The sequence below is a fragment of the Coturnix japonica genome, chromosome 3 (assembly GCF_001577835.2).
Source record: "Coturnix japonica isolate 7356 chromosome 3, Coturnix japonica 2.1, whole genome shotgun sequence".
Taxonomy (NCBI): domain Eukaryota; kingdom Metazoa; phylum Chordata; class Aves; order Galliformes; family Phasianidae; genus Coturnix; species Coturnix japonica.
The window spans coordinates 45,430,337-45,454,726 of record NC_029518.1 but is presented as its reverse complement, the minus strand read 5'-3'; the positions used below and the strand labels follow the sequence as shown (position 1 = coordinate 45,454,726).

General features: G+C 37.7%; 1 protein-coding gene across 6 annotated transcripts in view; it reads right to left on the bottom strand.

The window, feature by feature from the left end:
* SCAF8 (SR-related CTD associated factor 8) overlaps positions 1-24,390 on the bottom strand; it is a 144,167-nt gene that overhangs the window by 75,432 nt on the left and 44,345 nt on the right. For 2 of the 6 annotated variants that reach the window (XM_015858251.2, XM_015858252.2), the window contains exons 15-21: positions 24,190-24,303; positions 23,491-23,647; positions 22,469-22,599; positions 21,082-21,226; positions 20,443-20,523; positions 19,613-19,837; positions 17,263-18,976 (exon numbers count right to left, since the gene is read on the bottom strand). In XM_015858251.2, coding sequence (XP_015713737.1) covers positions 17,277-18,976; positions 19,613-19,837; positions 20,443-20,523; positions 21,082-21,226; positions 22,469-22,599; positions 23,491-23,647; positions 24,190-24,303 — 2,553 coding nt within the window. In that variant the 3' untranslated portion in view covers positions 17,263-17,276. Of the gene's footprint in view, positions 1-14,643; positions 15,888-16,602; positions 18,977-19,612; positions 19,838-20,442; positions 20,524-21,081; positions 21,227-22,468; positions 22,600-23,490; positions 23,648-24,189; positions 24,304-24,390 lie in introns of those variants that run through there. The other 4 variants (XM_015858254.2, XM_015858250.2, XM_015858253.2 and 1 more) reach the window with 3 other exon arrangements.

Below are 24,390 nucleotides of genomic sequence, written 5' to 3'. Positions count from 1 at the left end.
CCCCTGTGCAAGATCCACAAACATAGTATGACGATGCCTTGATCTTGCCTAGTGCAAAGCAACCCCACGCTCTCAGAACTTCCTCTGCCTGGCTGGTTCAATGCTCTTTTCAGCACCCCCATGCTGATCTGCACTCATTTTTTTCAAGGCCTGTCTAGGTGCCTGGAGAGACGTTTCTCAGCAGAACCTGTTTAACATTTTGTGTTTCAAAGAAACACATTTGGGAAAAAACACCTACTGGAGCTTTGCTAAAGGTGCTTGTGGATAAGCAGAATAGGGTGGGTTGTTCATAACACAATGGTGTGAACCTGAGAAGTACTCTGAATCTTATTTCCAGGTGAAAAATTTCAGTTATCTTTAGTTCTCACCCTTTGTATCTATGAACAGTCATCTGTAAAGAATGCTCAAACAGCTAACAAAACTGCTGTTTGCATTGAAGTTCCCTACATACTGAATTTTGTCTTTTGCTTTACATAAGAAACACTGTTTTCTTTGGCATATCCATATGCATTGTTTCATCAGTCATATAAAGAAAGATATATTATAAACAACAATAACAACAAAGCACCCATTATAAACTAACAAAAACCCAACCCAATCAACAAGAAAGAATTACTGCCCCTCCATCTCCTTATTTCACCAAGTGCTGTACAAACAAATATTTACACATCCCTACTACAAGAGTTGCTGCTGTGCATCTCTACTCACTCCACTTGTTTTTTCTCCAGCTACAGGTCATTGAAATTCTGCTGTTTTTCTGTACCAACAGGAGCAGTGTAGGTGTTCACTTGAAAATATGAAAGCTGGGAAACAAGAGGCTGCTACAAAAGGACTGAAGACAACAAACTCCAGTAGGAGGATAGGGCCACAGGAGATGTTACAGCACTGGCACCCCTCACTAATACGGCAGCAAGATAAAAAGGGAGCACAAGAAGCAAAGGCATACATACAAAAATATGGAGCATTGCCTGAGACAGCTTCTATCCTTTGTTTTACACAAAAACCTATCCAGAAGATACCCATTCTGGACCTACCACAGTATCCTAACTTAATGAATCTGTATTTTAACAATTTTTTCATATCTATGTAAAAGCTGAAAGTGCATTTAAACTAAAATACCAAAGAGATGTAAAACCAGATACTCCTTTACTTCTTTTAGTTCAAAGTAAAATCATATTTTAATCCTTGCTCTGTAGTTAGAGAGAATATTACAATCACCTCGTTCTTGAGCAGAGCAAGAAGATATTCACTACAACATGGAGGAAAAACAAAAAGAACAAGAACTACAGAGAAGAACTGCCTAGGTTCTCATTAAGAAGATGAACTAGACACTCATAATGAAGGTTATTGCACAAAAATTACAGGTTTTCTGGCTTTGCTTTCATATTTCAACATTCTAAACATAAACCTGCAGTTGCTTTTGATGCACTGAGTATAAAGCACTATAAAAAAGCTTAAGTAAAACATTGAACTAACACTCCTATGTCTGAAGCTACCACCAGACTGAGGAAACCAAGACATAGATAATAGTTGGAAAAGTAATTATTAGCTAAACCAAACTACACTCATAATAGTTTTATTAAGACCAAAATGTTTTATAAGACAAAGTAGGCTTCAAATCACTTGTTCTTTTAAAGGCAAATTATCATTTCTCCAGCAAGCTCAAGAAATTTCAAACCCTAAGTCTAGGCTAGTTACCAAAATCAATGTACTCTAGATCTGGATTAAGCCTTCCCTGCTTCTCCAACATCAGTCACCTGTGGCATGAGAGAAAGAGTATAGAATGATCTCCACAGATGCAAAAGAGAAGATCTTTTGGACAGTAACAGTTTTGGGTTTCTATTTTCACTTAAAAGCTTCAAAACAAATAAAAAACACTCAATAACTATTGTAACAATTGAAAGTGCAGCAATGACAGCATAGTAACATAGTCCTAAGCTGTAGCAAGCAAAGATGCACCCAAATGCAGCAACCAAAAACACAGAAACAAAGTGAAAAAAAAATCCGCTTACTCCTAAGAGGCCTTGGGTAGGCAGAGATCTCCAATAAGAAACCCTCACCTCCACTGCCAGCCCTTAAAGAAGGTCTGGGAAGGGGGTGTATCTTGGCTCCACCCCTTCTAGTCATTCAGGTGCACTGCATACACCTGAGCTCCCCAGGGTTGGCCCTATCTTCCCACCAGGTGCTCCATCACTGCTTCAAGCTGTGGCTTAGCATTTCCACTACAGGTATGGTGGAAGATTATCTTTCAAGAAATTTAAAGAAAAGATTTTTATTTTTAAGTTTTGAGATCCTAAGTAGGAATCTTTATTAATTTATAATGTATCTAGAATGGAGCTTGGCCTGTTAGAAATAAGAACAAGTTGTGTTTGATACAGTGAACTTGATTCTAACAAGATCTTGAAAAAATAAGATGCTTTGGGGAAAACAAATAAAAATAAAAGAATAATGGAAGAAATTACAAAGCAGAAAACATTAATATGAAATAAAGCTAAATAGTGTTAGTAGGTTAATTCATATCCAACTGTTCTAACAGTCAAGCATTAGAAATGCCAATATCTAGACATAAACTTAAATGCAGAAAAAAGAGGATAAAAATACTCGTGTGGTGTGGAAACTCTCTCAAAGCAGGATTATGCAACTATATTGGATTAATGATAAATGTATCTTAAAATTAACAATAAAGTAAACTACATACTATTTTCTTCCTGCCTTTAGCTGAGATACTACAGAAATTAAGTTAGTTGTGGCACTTAAGTGGCCCTATATGTTCCTAACTTATGAAGATTCTTTTTATGCTTTAGAAAATAGTATCTGTGATCATAGAATCATAGAATTACCCAGGTTGGAAAAGACCTTGAAGGTTATCAAGTCCAACCTCAGCCTAACCATAGTATCCTAACTCTAACAACCCTCTGCTAAATCATGTCCCTGAGCACCACATCCAAACGGCTCTTAAACACATCCAGGGACAGCAACTCAACTACCTCCCTGGGGAGCCTATTCCAGTACTTAACTACCCTTTCTGTAAAGAAGTGTTTCCTAACATCCAACCTAAACTTACCTTGGTGCAACTTGAGGCCATTTCCCCTCATCCTGTCACTTGTCACCAGTGAGAAGAGACTTGCCCCACTCACACTGTAAGCACCTTTCAGATACTGGAAAAGAGCGATAAGGTCTCCCCTCAGCCTCCTTTTCCCCAGACTAAACAGCCCCAGCTTCCTTAGCCTCTCCTCATAGGGCTGATTTTTCCAAGCCCTTCACAAGCCTTGTTGCCCTTCTCTGAACCTGCTCCAGTACCTCCATGTCTTTCCTGTACTGAGGTGTCCAAAACTGAACACAGTACTCAAGGTGAGGCCTCACCAATGCTGAGTACAGGGGCAGGATGACTTCCCTAGTCCTGCTCACCACACCATTCCTGATACAAGCCAGGATGCCGTTGGCCTTCTTGGCCACCTGGGCACACTGCTGGCTCATATTCAGCTGACTGTCCATCAGCACACCAAGGTCCCTTTCAATCAGGCAGCTTTTCAGCCACACCTCCCCAAGCAAGTGATATTATGTTAAACCCCTGAAACTATACATAAAATATGCTTATGCAACCAGTACACTCAGTATTGAATGTTACTACTGAATAAGAATAAAAATATATATAATTTTCATGCTATTTGGTATATTCACTATCATAATAAGTGACCTGCTAAACAGGATGCATAAAGGCAAGGCCTTTGTGAAGAAATCTTTCAGATCATGGGTGTAATAAAATAAATACTATCAACTTGAAGCAAATGTGTTAAAGCCAAAGGTCCATCTTTTCTTATTCGTTAGAATATAAATGACAAAATATTATGCAATTTTTTGAAGTAATCATAGTAGTTCTCCCAGGACTAATGGTAGTGGATTGGTTTATAGGTGAGGATGTAAGAAGGGCAGTTACTTTCCCATTTCTGACTTGCTGCACTTGGTGGGATACACCAACATCAAGATGCCAAAAGATGCACTGTACTACATCAGCTACTTGGGAAGGGCAAGGTGCCATAAGGCCTGCAGAGAAGCAGGAGGTGAATGAAGAGAAAGAGGAGTCACTGTCAGAGAAACAGGGTATGAAGAGGGGTTCCTGCTGGCATACTGCCTTTGTACACCATTGGCAATACAACACAAACTGTCTAACAACAAGGGATCTGTTGAAACTCTCACCTGCCAGAGTTGTGTTATCCAGAAACACCAAAAACACATGAACACATTTCAGTGGTCCTATTCGGGAAACAAGTTTTATCAGTACTTCACTGCTGGTGTTCAAGGCCAGGCTGGTCAGGGCCCTGGGCAGCCTGATCAGGTGGGTGGCAGCCCTGCCCCTGGCAGGGAGCTGGGGATTGCTAGACTTTGAGGCCCCTTCCAACTCAAACCATTCTGTGATTCCACGATTCACTGGGGTAAAGCACTCCTGTATAGTATCCAGGGAATTATCACATCCATTATGTTACCTATGTACGAGCCCATGAATGTTACTCTAAGAAGAAAACTGATCTCATAGAGAGTGATTATATATTCTACATAAATATAGAGAAATCATATTTAAAAGTTGACAGGATCCAAATCATCACTGTGACTAATCTACTAAGGACCTCAAATCCAAGCACCCAGTAAAAGAACAGACAATTTTGGGTAAAAGCTCTTTTCCCAGCTCTTTCCAGAGGTGTATGCATCCAGTCTCCTTTCAGACATGATGCATCATACTGTAAAAAAAGAGCATTTCACATAATAAAACATACCATGAAGCAGTTAAACAGAGGATTATTACACTCAGAGAGAAAAAAAAACAACACTTTCTAAAGACAATGTAAAGCAGCTTCCTCAGCTGAGCTGTCCTGATCACATTTCTCTGATCCATAAAATAAAAGGTGTTTGAAGATCACAAAGAGAAGAACAGAAGGTAGCCCAGGGAAAACTCTCCTTGCCTTTCAGGGCATGTAGAAGGAAACAAACTTTTAAAAGTTTTCTAAGTCCTTGAACTACTTTGTAAAGTGACAGGTAAGAGCTGGGAGCTGGTAGGCACTGCTCACTGGTCAGAGTGGGGAGAAAGATGGCAGCTCCCAGCAAAGCCCTGCCAGGTCAATTACAGTCAGTTAAAAAAAGCAGAGAAATAGCTCAATAGCCACTTACACAGACCTTTCTCCTAAAATATCACAGTGACAAACAACATCTTTTAAAGTAGGTTCTGATCCATGAAATAATGGATGGGTACTGCCTGCTCATTTTAGCAGGCTTGTGAAGAACAAGCACATTGGAACTGGCACACAGTCCTGAATCTGATAGGCAACAGTGCCAAAAATTTCCCCTAGGTAGACTGAAAACTGTGTGCTGGAGCACGGCTGTGAACTGTTTTGAGACCTGTGTTCAAGTGATACCAGAATAGGGCCTAGAAGGGCAGTTTTTTGTTTTCTATGTAGCAGTTACACAAGAGACTGCGAAGAAACAACTACAGCTGAATACGTTCAGTGCACCCTCTACTGGCTTCAGAGCAGCAAGCAGCCAAATGTCAGGACATCAATTTAATAAAGCTGAAGCAAAATCCAGGGGGAAGGAAAAAAAGACATAACTGTAAGCAACAGTAAGAAGAAATGCCAAATTCATTTCCAAAAATTCAAAAACATATGTTTGCAAAAAAACTTTATTTTGAAAGTGCAAAAAGAAAATTGAGTGGATACTACTGACTTGCTTAAAGGTGTTTCATATCAAATTTGCACATTTTCTGTTCCTATGTTTTTACTGTAACTTCTTAATACTTGTTTAAATCTACTTGGATTTCAGTACTCTGTCCTTCTTCAAAAGAACAAGTAGATTAGATTAATCTTACAAACCATAGCAAGGAAACTGAAATCGGTGACTATTTTGTATTTAAAAGCAATCCAGCCCTTATCCTAGCAGCTATTTCAGCTGTTTCTCATTATGGCTTCCACTGAACTAAGACACACATCCTACTCATAAAACAAAGAAAATAGGAGTCAGCAAAGACTGTTTTCAAAATCACTTCTTTCTCTTTAGCATTGCTTTTACAAACATCACAGTTTGTAATTATAGCTTCTCCCCAGTTTGCAATACTCCTCTTGACTGTTCACAGGGTTACACACAAATTGCCATGGTTTGCAAAGGTGCCTTAATCCAAACCTTTACATATTTGAGATGAACAAAAACTAAAGCAAATCAAAACACCAGAGTGCAATAGTGTTAACCCTCAACAGTAGCCTTACATGTGCAAGCTCGGCATCAACTGTATCACAGCCGTGAGAACACATAAAAGCCAGCAACTGCACTTTCCCTCAGAAATCCTTTAATTCCACAGCTCTTCAAAACTACAGTATATCTGTTTGGTCACTTTGAAATACACACTTAAACAATGCTAGAGCACTAAAGAACAGAACATCAAATCTCATATTCAATGCATTACTAACAAAATCTGCACTTGTTTAGAAAGAGTTACAGAATATGTACCCTTTTGTATCGTTCCAACAGGAGCTTCCACAGTGGTCCATTTTAATTCCACAAAACTCCTATCTCTTGAAAGAAAAATCTCATGCTATTTTATCGTGTAACATTTTGTTATGATCTATGGATTTGATTATGAAAGTGTTCATAATTTTAGAGTGGATAAAATAGTGCAGTTAACTGCAGAAAACATGATGGAGCTTCAGAGTCCTCCATTCTGAAATAAAAGCTTTCCCTATTCCTATGCAATTCTGCTGATGTTTGAGGTTTTTTGGTGTTTTTCTTTCATCCTCCTCCATTATATTATGATACACTTAAATGGAAATAAATGCAGAAAGCTTCATTTATAAGAGAAGAAATTAACTACCGAACATTTAAGGTATTTTTTCAAAGGTGCGTTCAACTGATGTACATTTAAAGGGTAAAAAGTAAAAGAATAAAAAGAAAATAAAGCAGATTTCAAATACTGCATTCAATGCAGCCAGAACATTTTTGTTTTAGAAGTGCAGTGGTCAGAGAAAGATCTGACAACCACCTGAAAACAACAAATTAAATAACACTGGCATTGAGATCCTCACCCTACCAATTGCCTCTGTGTGGGGATATGCAACTGCCCTCACTGCTATAGGATTAAATTGGCCCTATTTCATGCAGAAGAGAATTAAGCAGTGAAAGATCAACAGTAGTTGTTTTTTGTTTTGCTTTAAGTTTGTCTTTTTGTTTTTAAAGAAGAGACAGAAAATGGTGCATGTGGCAGAGACAACACATCTCACCTACATCACCTAGTGATTACAAGTATCTGTGTGCCTTGCTACTATTAGAATAGTTTGGAGGTCTTCGTAGAGTTTCAGAAGTGACTGCAATGAATGCCTCAGAGTTGGCCATGCTTTGTGAAAGTAATAATAATCAGCTGCTGAACTGAAAGCCCCCCATAAAGATGAAGGTCAGTGAGGGGGTCATTCAGCTGCCTTTTCAGTCTTCCTATATCCAAGGGCTTGCTGCAAAGAGAAGTCCAAAACCTGGATAAGGTGGCCTGACAACAGAGGCTTGCTCTTTTCACATGATTGCCTTATTGCACACTGCACATTCACTGAGGAGCTGCTCTTCACAGAACCTGGAAGTCTTTTGGGGAAATACTGCATCTTTCCTCGTTAAGGAAGCAAGAATGCAGTTTGTGGGGCTCGGGTTGGACAATGCTGTTTTATGTACATGGGAGATGCATAAAAGAATACTAAGAGTATACAGAAATTGTTTCTTCAAAACTCCAAAGAATATATTTACTTTCAGAATGAAGACGCTGAAATCCAGCTATAATAATCAGCTTTGAAATGCTCACTGCAGAGAGCTTTTGCTGAAGACAACTGGGCTTGTTTAGCTAGGAGAAGTTCTGTGGAGACCTCACTGTGGCCTTCCAGTAATTAAAGGGAACTTATGAGCAGGAGGGGGACTGACATTTTACATGGTCTGATGGCAAGAGGACAATGAGGAATGACTTTAAACTAAAAGAAGGGAGATTTAGGTTAGATGTTAGGAAGAAATTATTTTCTCAGAGCATGGTGAGACACTGGAAGAAGTTGCCCAGAGAAGCTGTGGATGCCCCATTCCTTGGAGATGCTCAGGGCCAGGTTGGATGAGGCCTTAGGCAGCCTGAGTTGGTGGGTAGAAGTTCTGCCCAATGCAGGGAGTTAGAACTGGGATCACTTTAAGATCCCTACCAACCTAAGACATTCTGTGATTCTACAGTGTAACTATATGAAAAGAAATGAGAGTGGAAATATAAATGAAGTAAGTATTTTGTCACTCCAATAGAAACTGTGTGCCTAAAGATGAGGTTTCATATTTCAAACTTTTTAGAAACTGAGAAGAATGGAATTAGAATGATTCAAAAGGTTTCTAAAGGAGCCCTAAGAACATCTTTGTTAGGAACAGTGATGACAGCGGGATACCAGCAGTTCCCAAGCATTAAGACTGCATAAGAAGCAGGGATACAAAGATAAGTTTACTTGAGCATATGTGAGGCATCCACCTACTAGTATATCAGAAGGTCAGAACTCTAAAACATTGCAGATATGAATTCCTGGCCCTTCTCTGAAAAATGGGACCTAGAAACAGAAATTTACAGAACAAATTAACAATGGTAGCTCCAAAATTAATGCCTCCTATTTTATGATATTGGCCCATGAGAAGATGTCCATGGTACAGCAGCAGATGCTGAACCTTCCCACCAATATTCCACTACATTTTGTTGCCGTTTGACAGATGGCACCAAAGGGGCAGTCTGACAAAATGGCGTTTGTCAAGGAGGTGTGGATGAAAGAAAGGGGTGTCACTGAATTCCTCCATAAGGAAAAGACTACACCCACTGACATTCCTCAGTGCTCACTGAACGTTGATGGAAACCAAACAGTGGATGTGAGCACAGTGAGTTGGTGAGTGATGTTCTTCAGGAGTGGCAACAGCAGATCACCTCCACTGGTGCAAACTGTAACGAGTGCTGCATGCAGCACAGTGTGCAGGCTTTTATCCATCGCTGACAAAAATGCGTAGCTAATGGTGTTGAAAAACTGTTTTGTAGCTGATAATTTGTTCCATCAAATAGTGTCATTGTGCTCTTTGTATCTGTTATAGTTTTCATGGAAATGAACAGGAGGCATAACTTTCAGAGCAACTCAGGGGAGAGAGAGTGTGTGTGTGTGTGTACACATAGCAATAGTTTAACAAATTCTAATGTATTGTGGATCTTGTGGTATGTACCTCAAGTCAGTGCTAGCCAATCACTGTAAGATGGCACATATAATTACAAAGTTATATTGTAGGATTCTTCATAGGTCCCAGTTCTGAAATACAGAATCACAGAATCACCAAGGTTGGAAAAGACCTAAAAGATCATCCAGTCCAACCGTTTTTATTACCAATAGCTCCCACTAAACCATGTCCCTCAACACAACACCCAATCGTTCCTTGAACACCCCCAGGGTTGGTGACTCCACCACCTCCTTGGGCAGTCCATTCCACTGCCTGACCACCCTTACTGAGAAGTAATATTTCCTAATGTCCAGCCTGAATCTCCCCCGGTGCAGCTTGAAACCATTTCCTCTGGTCCTATCACTAATGACGCGAGAGAAGAGGCTGACTCCCAGCTCACTACAACCTCCCTTCAGGAAGTTATAGAGAGCAATAAGGTCTCCCCTGAGACTCCTCTTCTCCAGGCTGAACATTCCCAGCTCCTTCAGCCTCTCCTCATAAGGCCTGTGCTCCAGACCCCTCACCAGCTTTGTTGCTCTCCTTTGAACACGTTCACAGTGAAATGTCTCAGGAAGTGCATCTAAAATATAAAATTTTCAAACAGAAGTAATATCTTTGGATGTTTGCTTCTTAATCAGTGAATATTTAACCAGAAAGTTTCATTAAATCTAAAAAAGAAAGGTCTGCTCACATATTGTAACCTAAGTTGTATCTAGGTTAGCAAGCTAGATTATTTATCTAACTATTGCTTGTATATAGGTCCAATTCATAGTGTCTGCTAGAATTTTCCACAGGTTGAAATACTACTTGAGAAGACTTTGTCTCTAAAGAAGAAAACAATTTTTTGTCTATAGGAATTGGTGTGATTTTATAGGAAGAGAATTAAAACTAGGATTAGAGAGTTTAATTTAAAAGAAAAATGACAAACTACAGAATAAGATTACTAGATTAGTAAGATTACTGAGACTGCACTGTTTCCATGCAAGCACATTTTAAACTTCTTAAGAAGAGATATACAGTCATCTTCAACTGCACATCAATCAAGCAATCACTTGAGTATTAAGAGGGTGCACATCAGTCTTTTCCTTCCTCCAATCCATGGTAGCTGAACAGTATAAGCTAGTAACAGTACAATGTTCAATGAAACTTCCCTTTTTCATGAAGTCTGTTCAAGATAGAATGGAATACAATAATTCTGTCAAAAATAGTTTTAGTTTATCAACTTCAGAGAAACAAAGAACAAGACAATACCAACTCAACTGTTAAGTAACTCACGCCACCCTACTGCTGTCAAGAATCACTTTTCAGACCTTATACACCTTTCCTAGAAGTTATTACTCCTAAAAACGTGCTACAGATTTTGTTTTTAGTAGCTCAATTTAATATCACTTGACTATGAGATATAAAAAAACTTCAAAATCTTGAGTACTCAAATTGCTCGTACAAACTGTGGGGCGAATATCACCACTAAGATGATCCTTCAAGGTGAAATAAAAGGCTAGTTGCAATCTTGCAATATGGGAAAAAAAGAAAAAAAAAGAAAAAGCAAACAAAAAAACTCCAACTTTTTTGCAACTCTTGTCCAATCAAATAGCCTCAAATCGAAGCAACAACAACAAAGTCTGAAACTTTGCAGCAAAATGAGAGATATTCTGCTTTCATCTCTTTTCAGTTACACAAGAAGTAGATGGCTTCTCAGGTCATCTTCACATGTGAAAGCTCAGCACTTAAAAGGAAAACACAGCTAATGACAGGGAAAGAAAGATCCTTTTATCACTTCAATTAACGATAAATTTGTCCTAGTTACTTCCAGTTAATCCTGACACTCTAAATGTGTTTTAAACTTTTTACTCTTAAGATCCCATTAAAACAGAAAAGCCATTTTTTGGTTGTTATTATTTAAAAAATACATTACTGGAACAAAAATAATAAAATTTGGGATCCATTTTTACAAGTTTCAAATTAAATGATCCAAAGGTTTGACTTAGTGGAAAATCTATCAGCAAAATGAGCTTTAAGGTGTCATTAGATCTGCTGATTATTGATGCATGGGAACTTACTGGAGAAATCAAGACAGGAGGCAGCCTGGGCTGCAGTGATTATATCCTAGTAGAATTCATGTTCTTGAGGAATTCAGTCTGGCCTAAAAATATAGTCAGCATCTCAGGGATGCAAACTTTCAGCCGCTAAAGGGACAAGGGGATAGAACCCCCTGGGAGAGTACCTCAGGGGATAAAGGAAAAGAAGAGAGCTGGCAGATACTGAGATTTTTCTTAGAGCACAAGAGCTTTTAATTGCAACATGCAAAAGATGAGGCAATGAAGGCAGGAGACCAGTGTGGCTGAGTCAGAACCTCAACCAATTTAAAGCAAAATAAAACAAAAAGTAAATGCATAGGCAGTAAAGGCAGGGTCATACGGCCTAGGAAGATATGTTTTGGCTTGATGGATGGAATCAGGAAAGTCAAGGGACAGTGAGAGCTGAACTTAGCTAGGTATGTGAAGAACAACAAGGGTTTCCACATATATATAACAGCAACGGATGTTATATATATGCATTCCCTTATAATAAATGAAAGAAACAACCTGGACACAACTGACAAAGCAAAGCCTGAGGTACCCAACACACTTTTTTGTTTCAGTCTTCACCAGCAATTGCTTTCACTATACATATCCCACTTCCCCAAGTCACTGAATCTCAAGGCAGGGATCAAGGCAATTAATTATAACCCACCATAGGGGGAAACCAGGATTAAGATCATTTGAGGAACATGGATGTGCACAAGTCCACAAGATCCAACAAGATGCATCCCACATCTCTGAAGGAACTGGCAGATGGAAGTTGCTAAGCCATTATCCATCACATCTGATAAGTTACAACAGTCAGGATAAGTCCCCAGTAAGTTGAAAAGGGGAAACATAACACCCATTTTTAAGAAGTGTAACTACAAATCAGTCAGCCTCACATCAATGTTCAGTAAGATCATGAAGTAGATCCTCCTGGAAACCATGTAATGGCATAGAGAAGACAGGGAGGTGATTGGAGATGGCCAATATGGCTTCGAAAAGGGTAAATCATGCATGCTTACTTTGGTGGCCTTCTGTGACAGTGACAGCACTGATGGATAAAGGGAAGAGCTACTGATGTATTCTACGTTGACTTGTGCGAAGACTGTGATATGGTCCCATGGAACATTCTTATATCCAAATTAGGAAGACATGGATTTAATGGATGGATAAATTGGCTGAATGGTCACATTCAAAGAGCTCTAGTCAATAGCTCAATGTCCACAGGGAGAATAGTGTCCTTCAGTGGACTATATGAGGATTGATATTGTATAATATCTTCATTGGTGACATGGACAGTGGGATGGAATGCACTCTCAGCAAGTTTGTGGGCGACACCAAGCTGAGTGATATTGGTAATGCCTTAGAGAGAACTGTTGTGGTCCACAGGGGCCTGGACAGACTTGAGAAATGGGCCCACGTGAACCTCCTGAAATTCAACAGGGACAAGTATAAGCTGCTGCACCTGGGCTGGTGCAACCTAAAACCGGTACAGAGTGGATGAACACATTGTTAGCAGTCCTGAAGAGAATTATGAGGGGGTACTGGTAGAAGAAAATCTTTACATGAACCAGCAATTTGTGTTTGCAGCCCAGAAAGACAATTGTATCCTGGGCTGCATTAAAAGTAGAGAAACCAGATCAAGTGACATGACTGACCATCCGACCCTCTCTACACCACTGTTGTCAAACATCACCTGGAGGTACTGTGTTCAGCTCCAGGGATGACAACACAAGAGTCACAGGTCTGTTGGAGCAGGTCCAGAGGAAGATCACAAAGACGATCAGAGTGCTGAAACACCTCTTCTATGAGAAAAGGCTGTGAGGGTTGGCATTGTTCAGTCTAGAAAAAAGGCTCTAAGGAAGTAATATATACTTTATTACAGTCTTCCAGTACTTAAAGAGGGCTTTCAAGAAAGATAAGAAGGGATGCTTTATTAAGGAGTGTAATGATATGACAAAGGTAGTGGCTTTAAATTAAAAGAGGACAAATTTAGATTTGATTTAAGGAAGAAATTCTTCACCATGAGACTGATGGATACTGGAACAGGTTACCCAGAAAAGTTCCAGATACCCCATCCCTGGAAGTGTGTAAGTTCAGGCTGGATGAGACTTTACATAGTAAAATCTGATCTAGTGAAAGGTGTCTCTGCCCACTGCAAGGAAGTTGGACTAGATGATCTTTCAGGCCCCTTCCAGACCAAATCATTCTGTGGCTCTATGAAGACTGGAGAAATGTACCCCTGGACACGCTCATAAACTGCTGATACTGTTTTGAGAGATCTCTGCAATAAACTGCCTTATTTTACAAATATCTTATATAGATAATTTATTTGACAGTCTTCCAGTAGTGCTTAAGTAATGTCTATTCATCCCACACAGTAGGCTTGATTACAGTAGTCCTGTATTGCCTTATTCAAGATGTTTTCATAAATAAAGCAATTTAAATCCTTGACATGGCTTGAAGGGTGGTATGTTACTCTACTGAAGTGAGGGAATCTCACAACCTACTCCCATGAGTTTGCAGTAACAATGTGGAGCACTGTATAAAAATAAAAGTGTAGCAATATTTCACAGAATATATCTTCAGCAAAGAGACTGTGTCATTACAGTAAATAAAGGCTATGTTTCATAATCTAAATGGAAATGGACGTAGCATTCTGCTCAAGTACAGCACAGTGAAGCCAGAATCACAGGCTGTTTGAAAGGGTAAAATACATTAACTTACTAACATGAGGTTTTCAAGTAAATGTGTATGCTCAAACATATTATTTGTGTTGTCTGCAGAGCTACTTGGAGTATTCACAGATATATATATATATAAACACGTGTATATATATATATAGATATATATAGATATATCACTTTTGTAAATAAAAAGACAAAGTATGGATCAGCTGCTTTAAGTTGCTAAAATGGGCTTTTGTCATGGTAGAAGGCTTTAAACAGGCATAAATGAGAACTGTTCCCCTGAAGCCTGGACCCTATTTTCTTTGTGTCCTTTTCTTACTCTTTCCTTTGTGTTAGCAAAAAGTACACTACTGCTAACGACATCAAAGTGTTGGACGCTAGGAAAGCTCATATCAAGGCAAATGTTGCTTTATCATGGCTTAATCTAAAATGAGAAAGCCTTTGCTCAAACTTTTTCACTGGCAAGTTAAAGAGACCATACTATGTTTGCTAGTATTACTGAATATTGTTTTTCTGATAATATTCATCTGCACCCCAGATCAGTAAAATAAGAAATGAAACAGTTCTAGCTGTAAACAAGATGCAACTGAAAACTGTACAATAATATTTTATTCTAGAAAAAAATGCTGTTAGAAATTGATGGTATAACACATATGTACAGTAGCCAATTTATTAACGTTTAAAAGATATTAACAAAGATAAAAAGTCATTAAATAATACATTGTTTTATACCACTACTAGTTGAATTATTTGAACTCTCTACCTAGTGATTTACCTACACCATCATACTATGAGTAATTTAGCATACTGCAGGTCTCAGCTTAGAAAAACAGATTAACTCTTAGTTTTAAAAAAGCATTTAACAAAACATTTGTAAATAAAAGCTACTGCCAATATGTGTCTGATTCTGAGTATTTACATGGTCTGTGGCTGAATCATTTTCAGTCTGCAATATAGAAACTAAAAAAGAAAATCCCTCTAATACACAGTGTCCTCACACCTGTTCTATGTGTTTGGACTTCCAGAACCATATCTGTCTGACCTGAACACTACTACTAGGTTCTGCAGCATTATCAAGCAACTTCTTTGAGCCATAGAGGCTGCACATGAAGGTACTTTTACTTTAAATATTGTTCACCTCAAATCGGAAGACGTGTTCTGGTAATAAACATATCAGCAAGGTCTATCACAAAGCAGTAATTATTTAATTCACGCCTCACTACACCCTAATGACTACTACTTGCGTAGTAGATAAAGAATCATTCATGTCCACACTTCCAAAGGATTACCTTCATTAAGATGGCTCTTCACTGTCCATAATAAAAATCCCTATAATTGAAAAACTGAACCATGTCACAGCATGAAAAAGTAACCCATGTACCAGAGGAAAATGGCAAGAAACACATATATAACTTGATTCTGCTTTCAAAATCTTGCCTGTACTTTACACTCAAGTGACACTCTCCTACTTACATCCCTTTGGGAGAAAGGGAAGGGGAATTAAAACTTGCATGTTTACACGTTATCAGTAAAGATCAAAATTATAATCTGAGCTAAAAACATTTCTTCTAGAAAAGGGTCATTCATATAACAGAATCTACCTCTCAAATACTACCAGGCAGGAGAAAAACGACTTCCCCAAAGCTAAGTGAAATGCTTCCAGACAATTTTAACAGAAATTATGTTGAAATAAGTTGGTGGAATGCATTTCAGTGAAACAAATTGAAAATCTTAACAATATTAAATCTTCCACCACCAATTTGAAGGACATAAGCAGCAAAGTATGTGAAATAAGAGAGAACAGCGCTACTCATTTACCTAAGCAGCCAATTCCTCTCAGCAATTTAACAAGATTTTCTGCTTCAGAATTAAGCCACCAAAACACAAAGCCCCCTGATTTCTGTTAAAACAAACAAACAAAAAGGATTTTTCAGACCAACAACAGCTTTTTACTCTTCAGTAAACTTTTTACTCTGCAACATTTTGGGACTTTGAGTCAATGAAAACAACAGCAAATTACTTGAACACTACCACTGTCTATCCAGAATACCCAATGTTACAAAACAAGACAATGCAAATATTTAAGTTTTGGCTTCATGTGTATCTTCGTTTTAAAAAAGAAAGCTAAAATCTTACTGCATGTTTTTACAGTGTATCATATTTCACCTTCTGTAAGTAGTAAGAACTTCATACGACCATTAGGATAAGAAGGTAAATGTAAGCTTGACAGTATCACAGTGATATGCACTTTGTAATCTTACTATCTAAAGAAGGTGAACGTTTTTCTAACCTATTTTTTTTCAATTTTATTGAATCGTCTACAATATTCTGTGAGTGCGTGCACATACACGCATGCACAGAGAAAGTAGTATCTACAAAGAGTTTACACAAATATTTACATACATATGTTATATACAAAAACTAGCATGACTGCATGATTTTCCATGTAAAAACCATACTCATCTTTCTCACACGTGACAGCTGTTGCACTGGTCTTACAAAAGTAGTATAAACCTTTTGCAACAACTAGCTAAGCACATATTGTAGCTGATTCCAAGTTTTTATAGCTTGCAGGTTTCTTTTTTCTTTAAAAAAAAATACAATACCTAGAACACTGTTATCAAACAAATATGCTTTATTGGCATCTAAAAACAAAATGCACCCAACATTAAAATGTACTTTTGCATTGTTTTTTAAACCCACTGCAGTACGAGGAACAAACCACAAAACACTTACTTTAGAGAAAACAGAGACTATAGTGTAGATTTTACAAAATCACTTTTAATCTCTGTGTTATGCTCCTTAAGTAACATGGGCCATTTCATTTTTCTGCCAAATTGTAGGAACATAAAATATCACAGCTTTGTCTATACTTTAAAATTCTGCAGCAGCCTAAAAACACGGACAAGATACACCAGCACCTGTTTTCAAGTATAACAATTTCGATAGCCAACCTAGGGGTAGTATCTAAAAAACTCCATTGTCTTCCATAGGAAGTCTTTGTTTGACAAGCTGTTGTTTTATCTTTGTGAAATTAAAAGCAATTGGGGGCAAGTTTACGTTTTACCAGAGAAATAATAAAAAAAAAAGTTTACCTACCATGTTCAAATTAAGAACAGTGTTCTATACAAGTCAGTTGTACAGTTATTTAAGTGAAAGATGAACATGAACATCAGATTAACTTAATTCTGGCAGACAAAAGTGAACTACTAAGGTCCGGTCAGCCATTTATCTATTACAGAGAGATGACAACTTTACAAAAGGTATCTTTTTACCTACTGAGTGATGATTATGTCCCCTCAGTTTCTGTGCTTTCTACCACTGGTTCACTTTCTATATCAGCTTCTGTGTCACTCTTCTCTTTGTTTATCTCGACGGAAGATGTCAGTTTTTCATAAAGTTCTGGATCGTCCTGCACCTGTGCAGTTGGTGGTTGACTTTCTGTCTCTGTGTTTTCACCATTTACCTGGGGCAAATTATCCGCTTTGCGTTGGGAAGTGGCCCCATCAAAATATTCAAAAACCCGTGGGTGTGGAGGGGGGATCCAGTTGTTTGACATTCTGTCTCTTCCAAACCTGTTCCCATTAATTTCTCTGCAGAAGTTAAAATCTCTGTCATCCCTGTCCCTCTGTCTTTCCCAGGGTCTTCTGCGGTCATCAAAATCTCTGTGAGCATCTTGTTCAAATCCTCTATTCCAGCTGGGACCACTTCTACTATCAAACCTATAGTTTACATGCCGAAATCTCTCTCTGTCCTCATGGAAGCTTTTAGGGCCACCATAAATAGGAAAGGCATGGTGCTCTCTTTCATCATAATCTCCTCTTTGTCCCCAGTGCTTATCTGAATTGAAAGCAAAATGCTCTCTTCGACCAAGATTATCTATACCTGGTCTTCCAAAATTTTCTCTCATGTCTACATGAGGTCTTGCAAAATGTTCTCTTCCATCTACTGGAGGTCTTCCTATGCCCTCTCTTGGATCAACTGGTGGTCGTCCAACAGAATCTCTGACATCCACTTGGGATGGTCTGTTGAGATTATCTCGGTTTTCCACTGGAGGAAAGCGATAATCTCTGTCTCCCTCCTGCTGAATATTATCGCCTCCAAGTGGCAGCCTTTTCTCCGGATTAGAAATGCTATCAATATTTTGTCTTCCTGGTGTTGCAAAGGGTCTTTCTGTTTGATTAAAAATATCTGCTGGAGGAAAGGGACCTCGAGGTGGAGGGTGAAGTGCTGGATCAAGGATTGCTGGAGGAGGAATACTACGCTGTGGTGGTATTCCTGGCTGCATTAATGGAAACCTTGGTCCAGGTGAGTGGGGCATTAAGCCTGGACGGATATCTATGAGAGGCATTCCTGGCATCCTTTGACTACTAATATTTAAATGAGGCATATTTTGAATGCCAGCTGGGTGCTGCATTGCCAGAAGTCCAGAATTACTTGAAATATTTGGTGGTGGCACTCCCATAAGTCCAGAACTACTTGAAACATTCGGTGGTGGCATTAGAAGAAGACCAGAGTTGTTTGAGACACTTGGTGGCTGTACTCCTGCCAGAACTCCTGAGCTACTTGAAACACTGGGAGGCTGCATTCCTGGAAGAAGGCCAGGGCTGCTTGAGATGTTGGGTGGATGCACTCCAGCTAGAAGCCCTGAGCTACTTGAGACATTTGGTGGTTGCACTCCAGCCATAAGTCCAGAGCTGCTCGAGACGCTGGTTGGCTGAACTCCTCCTGCAAGAGAAGAGCTACTGGAGACATTGGGTAGTTGCACTCCTGCTGCAAGACCAGAACTGCTTGAAACAGTTGGTGGTTGCACTCCTCCTCCGAGTCCAGAGCTGCTTGAAACACTGGGTGGCTGCACTCCCCCTGCAAGTCCAGAGCTGCTTGAGACACTGGGTGGCTGGCCTTCTCCAGTAAGCCCCGAACTGCTTGAGACACTGGGTGGCTGCACTCCTCCAACAAGTCCAGAGCTACTCGAGACATCACTTTGCACTAAAATGAAGCAACAAGAACAGTTACCAAAAAATGACAATGCAACATAGTATTCAAAACAAAATACAACTTAAGCCATTATTCAAATAATACATTCAGAGTGATGATACCACTGATGAGATCTGTCTCAGTTTCTATAGCAAACACTGGTCATTTTAATTATGTTGAGCACAGACATTAAGCCATGGAAATTAACACCTGTATACAGTAAAGAATGTACAGCAGCTTAAAATTGACAAACTTCACAACCATCACCCAATTTATGCAAGTGAAGTATTAAAATACTTGACACAAGTCTTTGAATTTTATACTACTTTATTCTACCCTGCTTCTTTGCGTTACCATTCATGTAGAATGAATGCACTTTTAAAATGTTTTCTAAAGGCTCAGCTTTATTTCTCAAGTCTACAAAGAAAAGATACCTGAGAAAGAACTGTTAGCAATCAATCATCAGATAATGATAAAGATGAGATCATCTCCTTCATTTTAAACTCAAAATTATACCTAAGCTAGAATTTTCAACTCTATTTATTACTGTATTGGTCAAGGATCACCAAAAAGAAAAAAAAAACCAACCCCTAAGCTTGATGATGTTTCTTATATGTGAAAGTATCAGACAACAAAAACATTTCTTACCAGCTCTACCGTTTTCACTGGAAGAAATCTGAAGGTCTGTAAGATGAGATCCCTTTTCATCAGATTCTTGTTTGCTGATTGGCAGAGGATTAAAGATGCTTCCAGAAGATAACGTTGGTGTGGCTAGATTGCTACTAACTGTACCAACAACTGGTAGAACCAGGCCACTAAAAGGTACATCCTTCATCGTCTCTTGAGGAATTGGCAATGGAGGCTGTACTAAAGCTGTAGAGAAATAACACAAGTGCATCACAGTAACCACATTTACATCCTCCGTGTTTAGTTTGCTAGATGTCAAGATAATGAATGAAAATTCTTTTAATCACTGTAAGAATTATGGTGGTTTTGACAATCATTTTTTATGTTCAATCAGCACTCTATAATCTTTACTTCTTTTATAGAGAATATGAACTGCAGGAACCATAAACTATCTGTACTCTTTATTAAAAACACTCTTACATGCAAAGTTGATAACAGTTAAAAGGCTAACTAAAATTAAATCATTAAAAATTATTTAGCAACTAACACTTGATAGCTTTAGTAATAGATACATCCATTACAGCCAAGTTCAAATTAAACTATGCATACAAATACTAAATAATTTGTCTCCCCCCATTTAAACCATGGTAACTATTGTTTTCCAGACAACTTGAAAAGTCCTGTAAATCTCCCCACCAATACCTGCTTAGAAAAGCTAAGCAATATCCTGGTATGTTACTATTTTCTATTTGACAGGATTAATATACTTTTCATTAAATGAATGACAAGCAGTATACCAAACAATTAAGCTTTTAATGACACACAACAACTATGAGAAAAATCAAACTTACACGTTGGAACAACTGGTGGGACAACAGGTGGTGGGACAACAGGAGGAGGGACAACAGGAGGAACTGGGGGAGGCATAAAACCTATATGGAAAATTTACAAATTATTACAATGAAAAGCAAATATAATTTTGCATTAAAACCTTGCTTATATTATTTGTCCTGGAAATATTGCATCACTAAAACCAGTGAATAGCACATATGTGTGAAGATGTAACAATGGTTGTTAGTTTCGAATACAATCCATCTTTACTGTAAAAGATCTGTATGTTCATCTTTAAAAGGGATTTCTGTCAGCAATACCCAAATAGGAAATTCAGGAGTTTCAACATTTTGCAAAGAAAGGAGATGAATTTTAAAAATCTTTTAATTTTGGTTTTTCCTCCAAATTAAAAACAAGCTGAAAACAAACAAACAAACCCAGCTATAATTAATATCCTCCAAAAAATACATGAGTCAAAAATACTTTTTGGACATTAAAAATTTTGTATTAGGTTAATATCATAGACTCTTGAGCTCACTTTGTCAGTAACCAGAAGGTGGAAAACTATACAAAGCAAAATATGCATAGCAGAGTTGAGTATACTTATTAGATAGTTGAGTATACTTATTACATATTCAGCTTTACCCTTACTAACTTACCTGGAGGTGGCTGTGAAGGATTGAAACTTGCTCGCAAGAAGGGTGGAGGAGGAATGGCGCTATAACCAGGAGGAGGGACAGACATTGTGACAGGAAATGCAGGTGGAACTAAGCTAACAGCAGGCACAGCTGGAGCTACTGGAATCTTTTTTTTATGGAAAGAAAAAAAACAAGTAATTTCAATACCTACAAGTATTAAGTGACAATAAAAAAGTTTATTCACTGACTTGCCTGCAACTCATGCAAAACGCTAAATGTATCGAACAATTTGCATACATTCTGAATGCTCTGAAGAATTAGACTGCGTTCGGGAATAGTATCTGCATTACAGATAAATAAAGTCACTGGATGAATGCTATGCTATCTTTTCATTTTTCTAAAGGAACAGAAAATACATGGTTAGACATTATGCTAATTGAAGTATAAAATTACTTAGGGAGTGAGAGGAATACAAAAAGGGATAGAGGAAGAGAAAGAAAGTGTGGAGAGAAGTAGGAGAGAAAGAAAAAGGGAAAGAAAGGGAGGGTAAGAGGAAGATTTGGCAATTTGAGGACACATAAAAAACAGTCACTTCATTCTCATTAGAAGAAGCAATATATTTCAGAACAGGATCAGAGTGCTGTGAGTTTAGCACATGTAATAATCTAACTGACACTCACAATGAAATACTATAAATTATTTAATAGTTGTCTAAGTTCTGTGTTAGCTGTGCATTTTGGTGCAGAATCCTTACAAGTAATACACAGCAGAATAAAAGCAATATGTACATATATACATATATTTTTAAATGAATACTGATCACAGGCTATGCTAGGAGGAAGTTGAAATAAAAAGACCAGGGACAACACAGAAAAACTGTAAAAGCTTGAACTTCAGCGCAAGTAAACACTAAAATGTTAATTTCATGGTAACTTCATATCAGCTCCCGTGTTGTAAGAGAAAAATGATAATATGAATACAATTTTTTAAATTAAATAACTGCTTCTCATTTTACAGTTTCATTGGTCATAACAAAAAGGATTTTAAGAGTTTGACTTAAGGTGTTTGAATTTATACTTGATAAGTAAGTACCATGCTCAAGGATGGTACTTAAGGAAAGGTACTCAAGGAAAATTACACTGTGTTTTTCCAGCCTTCCATAATAAACTGCTATTGATTAGATGTTAATAAAAACCATGTTTTATCGGGTGGAAGAAAACACAGTAGATGTTTAAGGGCTCTCACAATTACTGTGTGTATCATAAACTACTTCGATCTACTATTCAGAAAAAGGACTTTAAATATTTTGCTTAGGTACTTTCTTTATCATTGAAGTTCATCTGTACTGAATAAAAACTTACCCCTCCTGTTGTGTGGAGATTCTGCAAATTCAAACTTTGATACAAACCTGTAGCATAGTGACTGGTTGTGTGTAAGCTTCCGTCTGCGTTGTAATCACTGTGCTCTTATCAACTGCAGTGCTCTGCGTAGTTTGAATATTTTCTTTAGCAGGTTCTGAGCTCCTCGCTGTTTCCCATTCTTTATTAAAAAAAAAAATAATTTTTTAAATTTTTTTTTTAAAAAAGCATTTTTAATGTTAAGAGATAACTGAAGTGGGTATTCTTGAAAGGTATATACAATTATTTACATATTATTAATATACATTTTAAGAATGTAAGATGTCTCTAAACACCTGCTTGACACTATTTAATTGTGCCTGTACACAAACAAAATTCTTATAACTAGCCAATTTTTTTTTCACCAATTATTCTGTGAATAATTCACAGTACAGAGAATATTCCAGATTTCTAAAAACCTGGCTGTAGAAGAATGACAGATCCTCACGTGGAAAAGAAAAAAACAAACAAACTAATCAACCAACCTCAGATCCTTCTTTCTACTGCCTCCTCATAGTCACTTCCAACAAAATCAAGAAAAAATGTTTGCATTTTTCAAGTTTAAAATAGTAATATTTCATTATTTAATTCTTATGTTATCTACAGTACATTTTTACTCCAAGCATTTTTACCTGAAAAAATGACTGTCTCTATTATGAAACAGTATTAATTCATTGCATGTTTGGACAATTTCCAACTTAAGTTGTATACCAGAATATATTTCACAATCACAACTAGATCATAATTGCTACATAACTAACATACTTAAAATTGAGCATACAGTAAATTCAGAACTGTTAATCATTATTATCTTCCTTAAATTAATCCCCCTGACAACTGGTCATGACAATTAATTAATTACTCCCCTACAAAAACAAACTACATTTCAATGCCATTTATACTATAAACAAGTAGTTAGTAATATTAATGCAAATTTTAAAAGAGTATGTGTTACCCAAAGAAATAAACTTTCTAAGGATTTGCAATTATCAAGAAATAAACACATTATAAGTATCGCTGTTTATGTCCATACCTGTATTTACCGTCTCCTGGTCAATCATGCCACCTTCAGCAAAGCCCTCCAAATCATCCAATTTTACCTTCTCCCAAGGAATATATGAAACTCCCAGATCCACATCCCAGAATTGCTTATACTCTGTTTTCACACCTTTATTTAAAGCCCAGGCAATCTGAAAATAAAACCCCAAAAGATAATCTGGTTATGTATAACCTATGAACTCATAGGACATTCACCTGGCCTCTGCAACAACAGGGACATTAATTATATTTAAAACCTCGAATTTCTTCAACATTATTTCTAACATACACATAGGGAAATCAAGAATACGGTACTTCAAGGACTCTTCCTGATGTGTCAAAGAAAGTAGAAAAAGCACAGCCTCTAGTCATGTAACTAACTTCAAGAACACTAGCAATTTTAATGTTGAGTGATATATGTTGTCAGGTACAGGACATCAATATTTCACAGTATTCTTATAACTAACATGTATATGCAATGTTTGCCAGATATTTTCTAAGTATCTAGTCACACTTTTATTTTAGTATCTTCTGTATTACCTGTCAAAACCTGCATTTTACGCCACCTATACCTTAATGATTCATTCTTTTCCATACTGTACATTTGAATTAATAGCTGTTAAATAATTGATCAAAATAATAAAACTGTACTGTTTGCAAAATGGATGCCGTCTTTGGACTAAGTTCAACTTACCTTAATAATTTTAGATCCGATTTTGTAGGACCCAGAACTAAGCTTCTGAAGAGCACGATATGCATCTTGTCTATGAACCATGCAGACATATGCACAACCTCTTGGGGGAATCATCTATTGAAAAAATATCAGTGGTCTTAAAAAGCAGGAAAAATGGTACTTCAGATAACATATCTACACTGAATACCACAATAGAGGGGC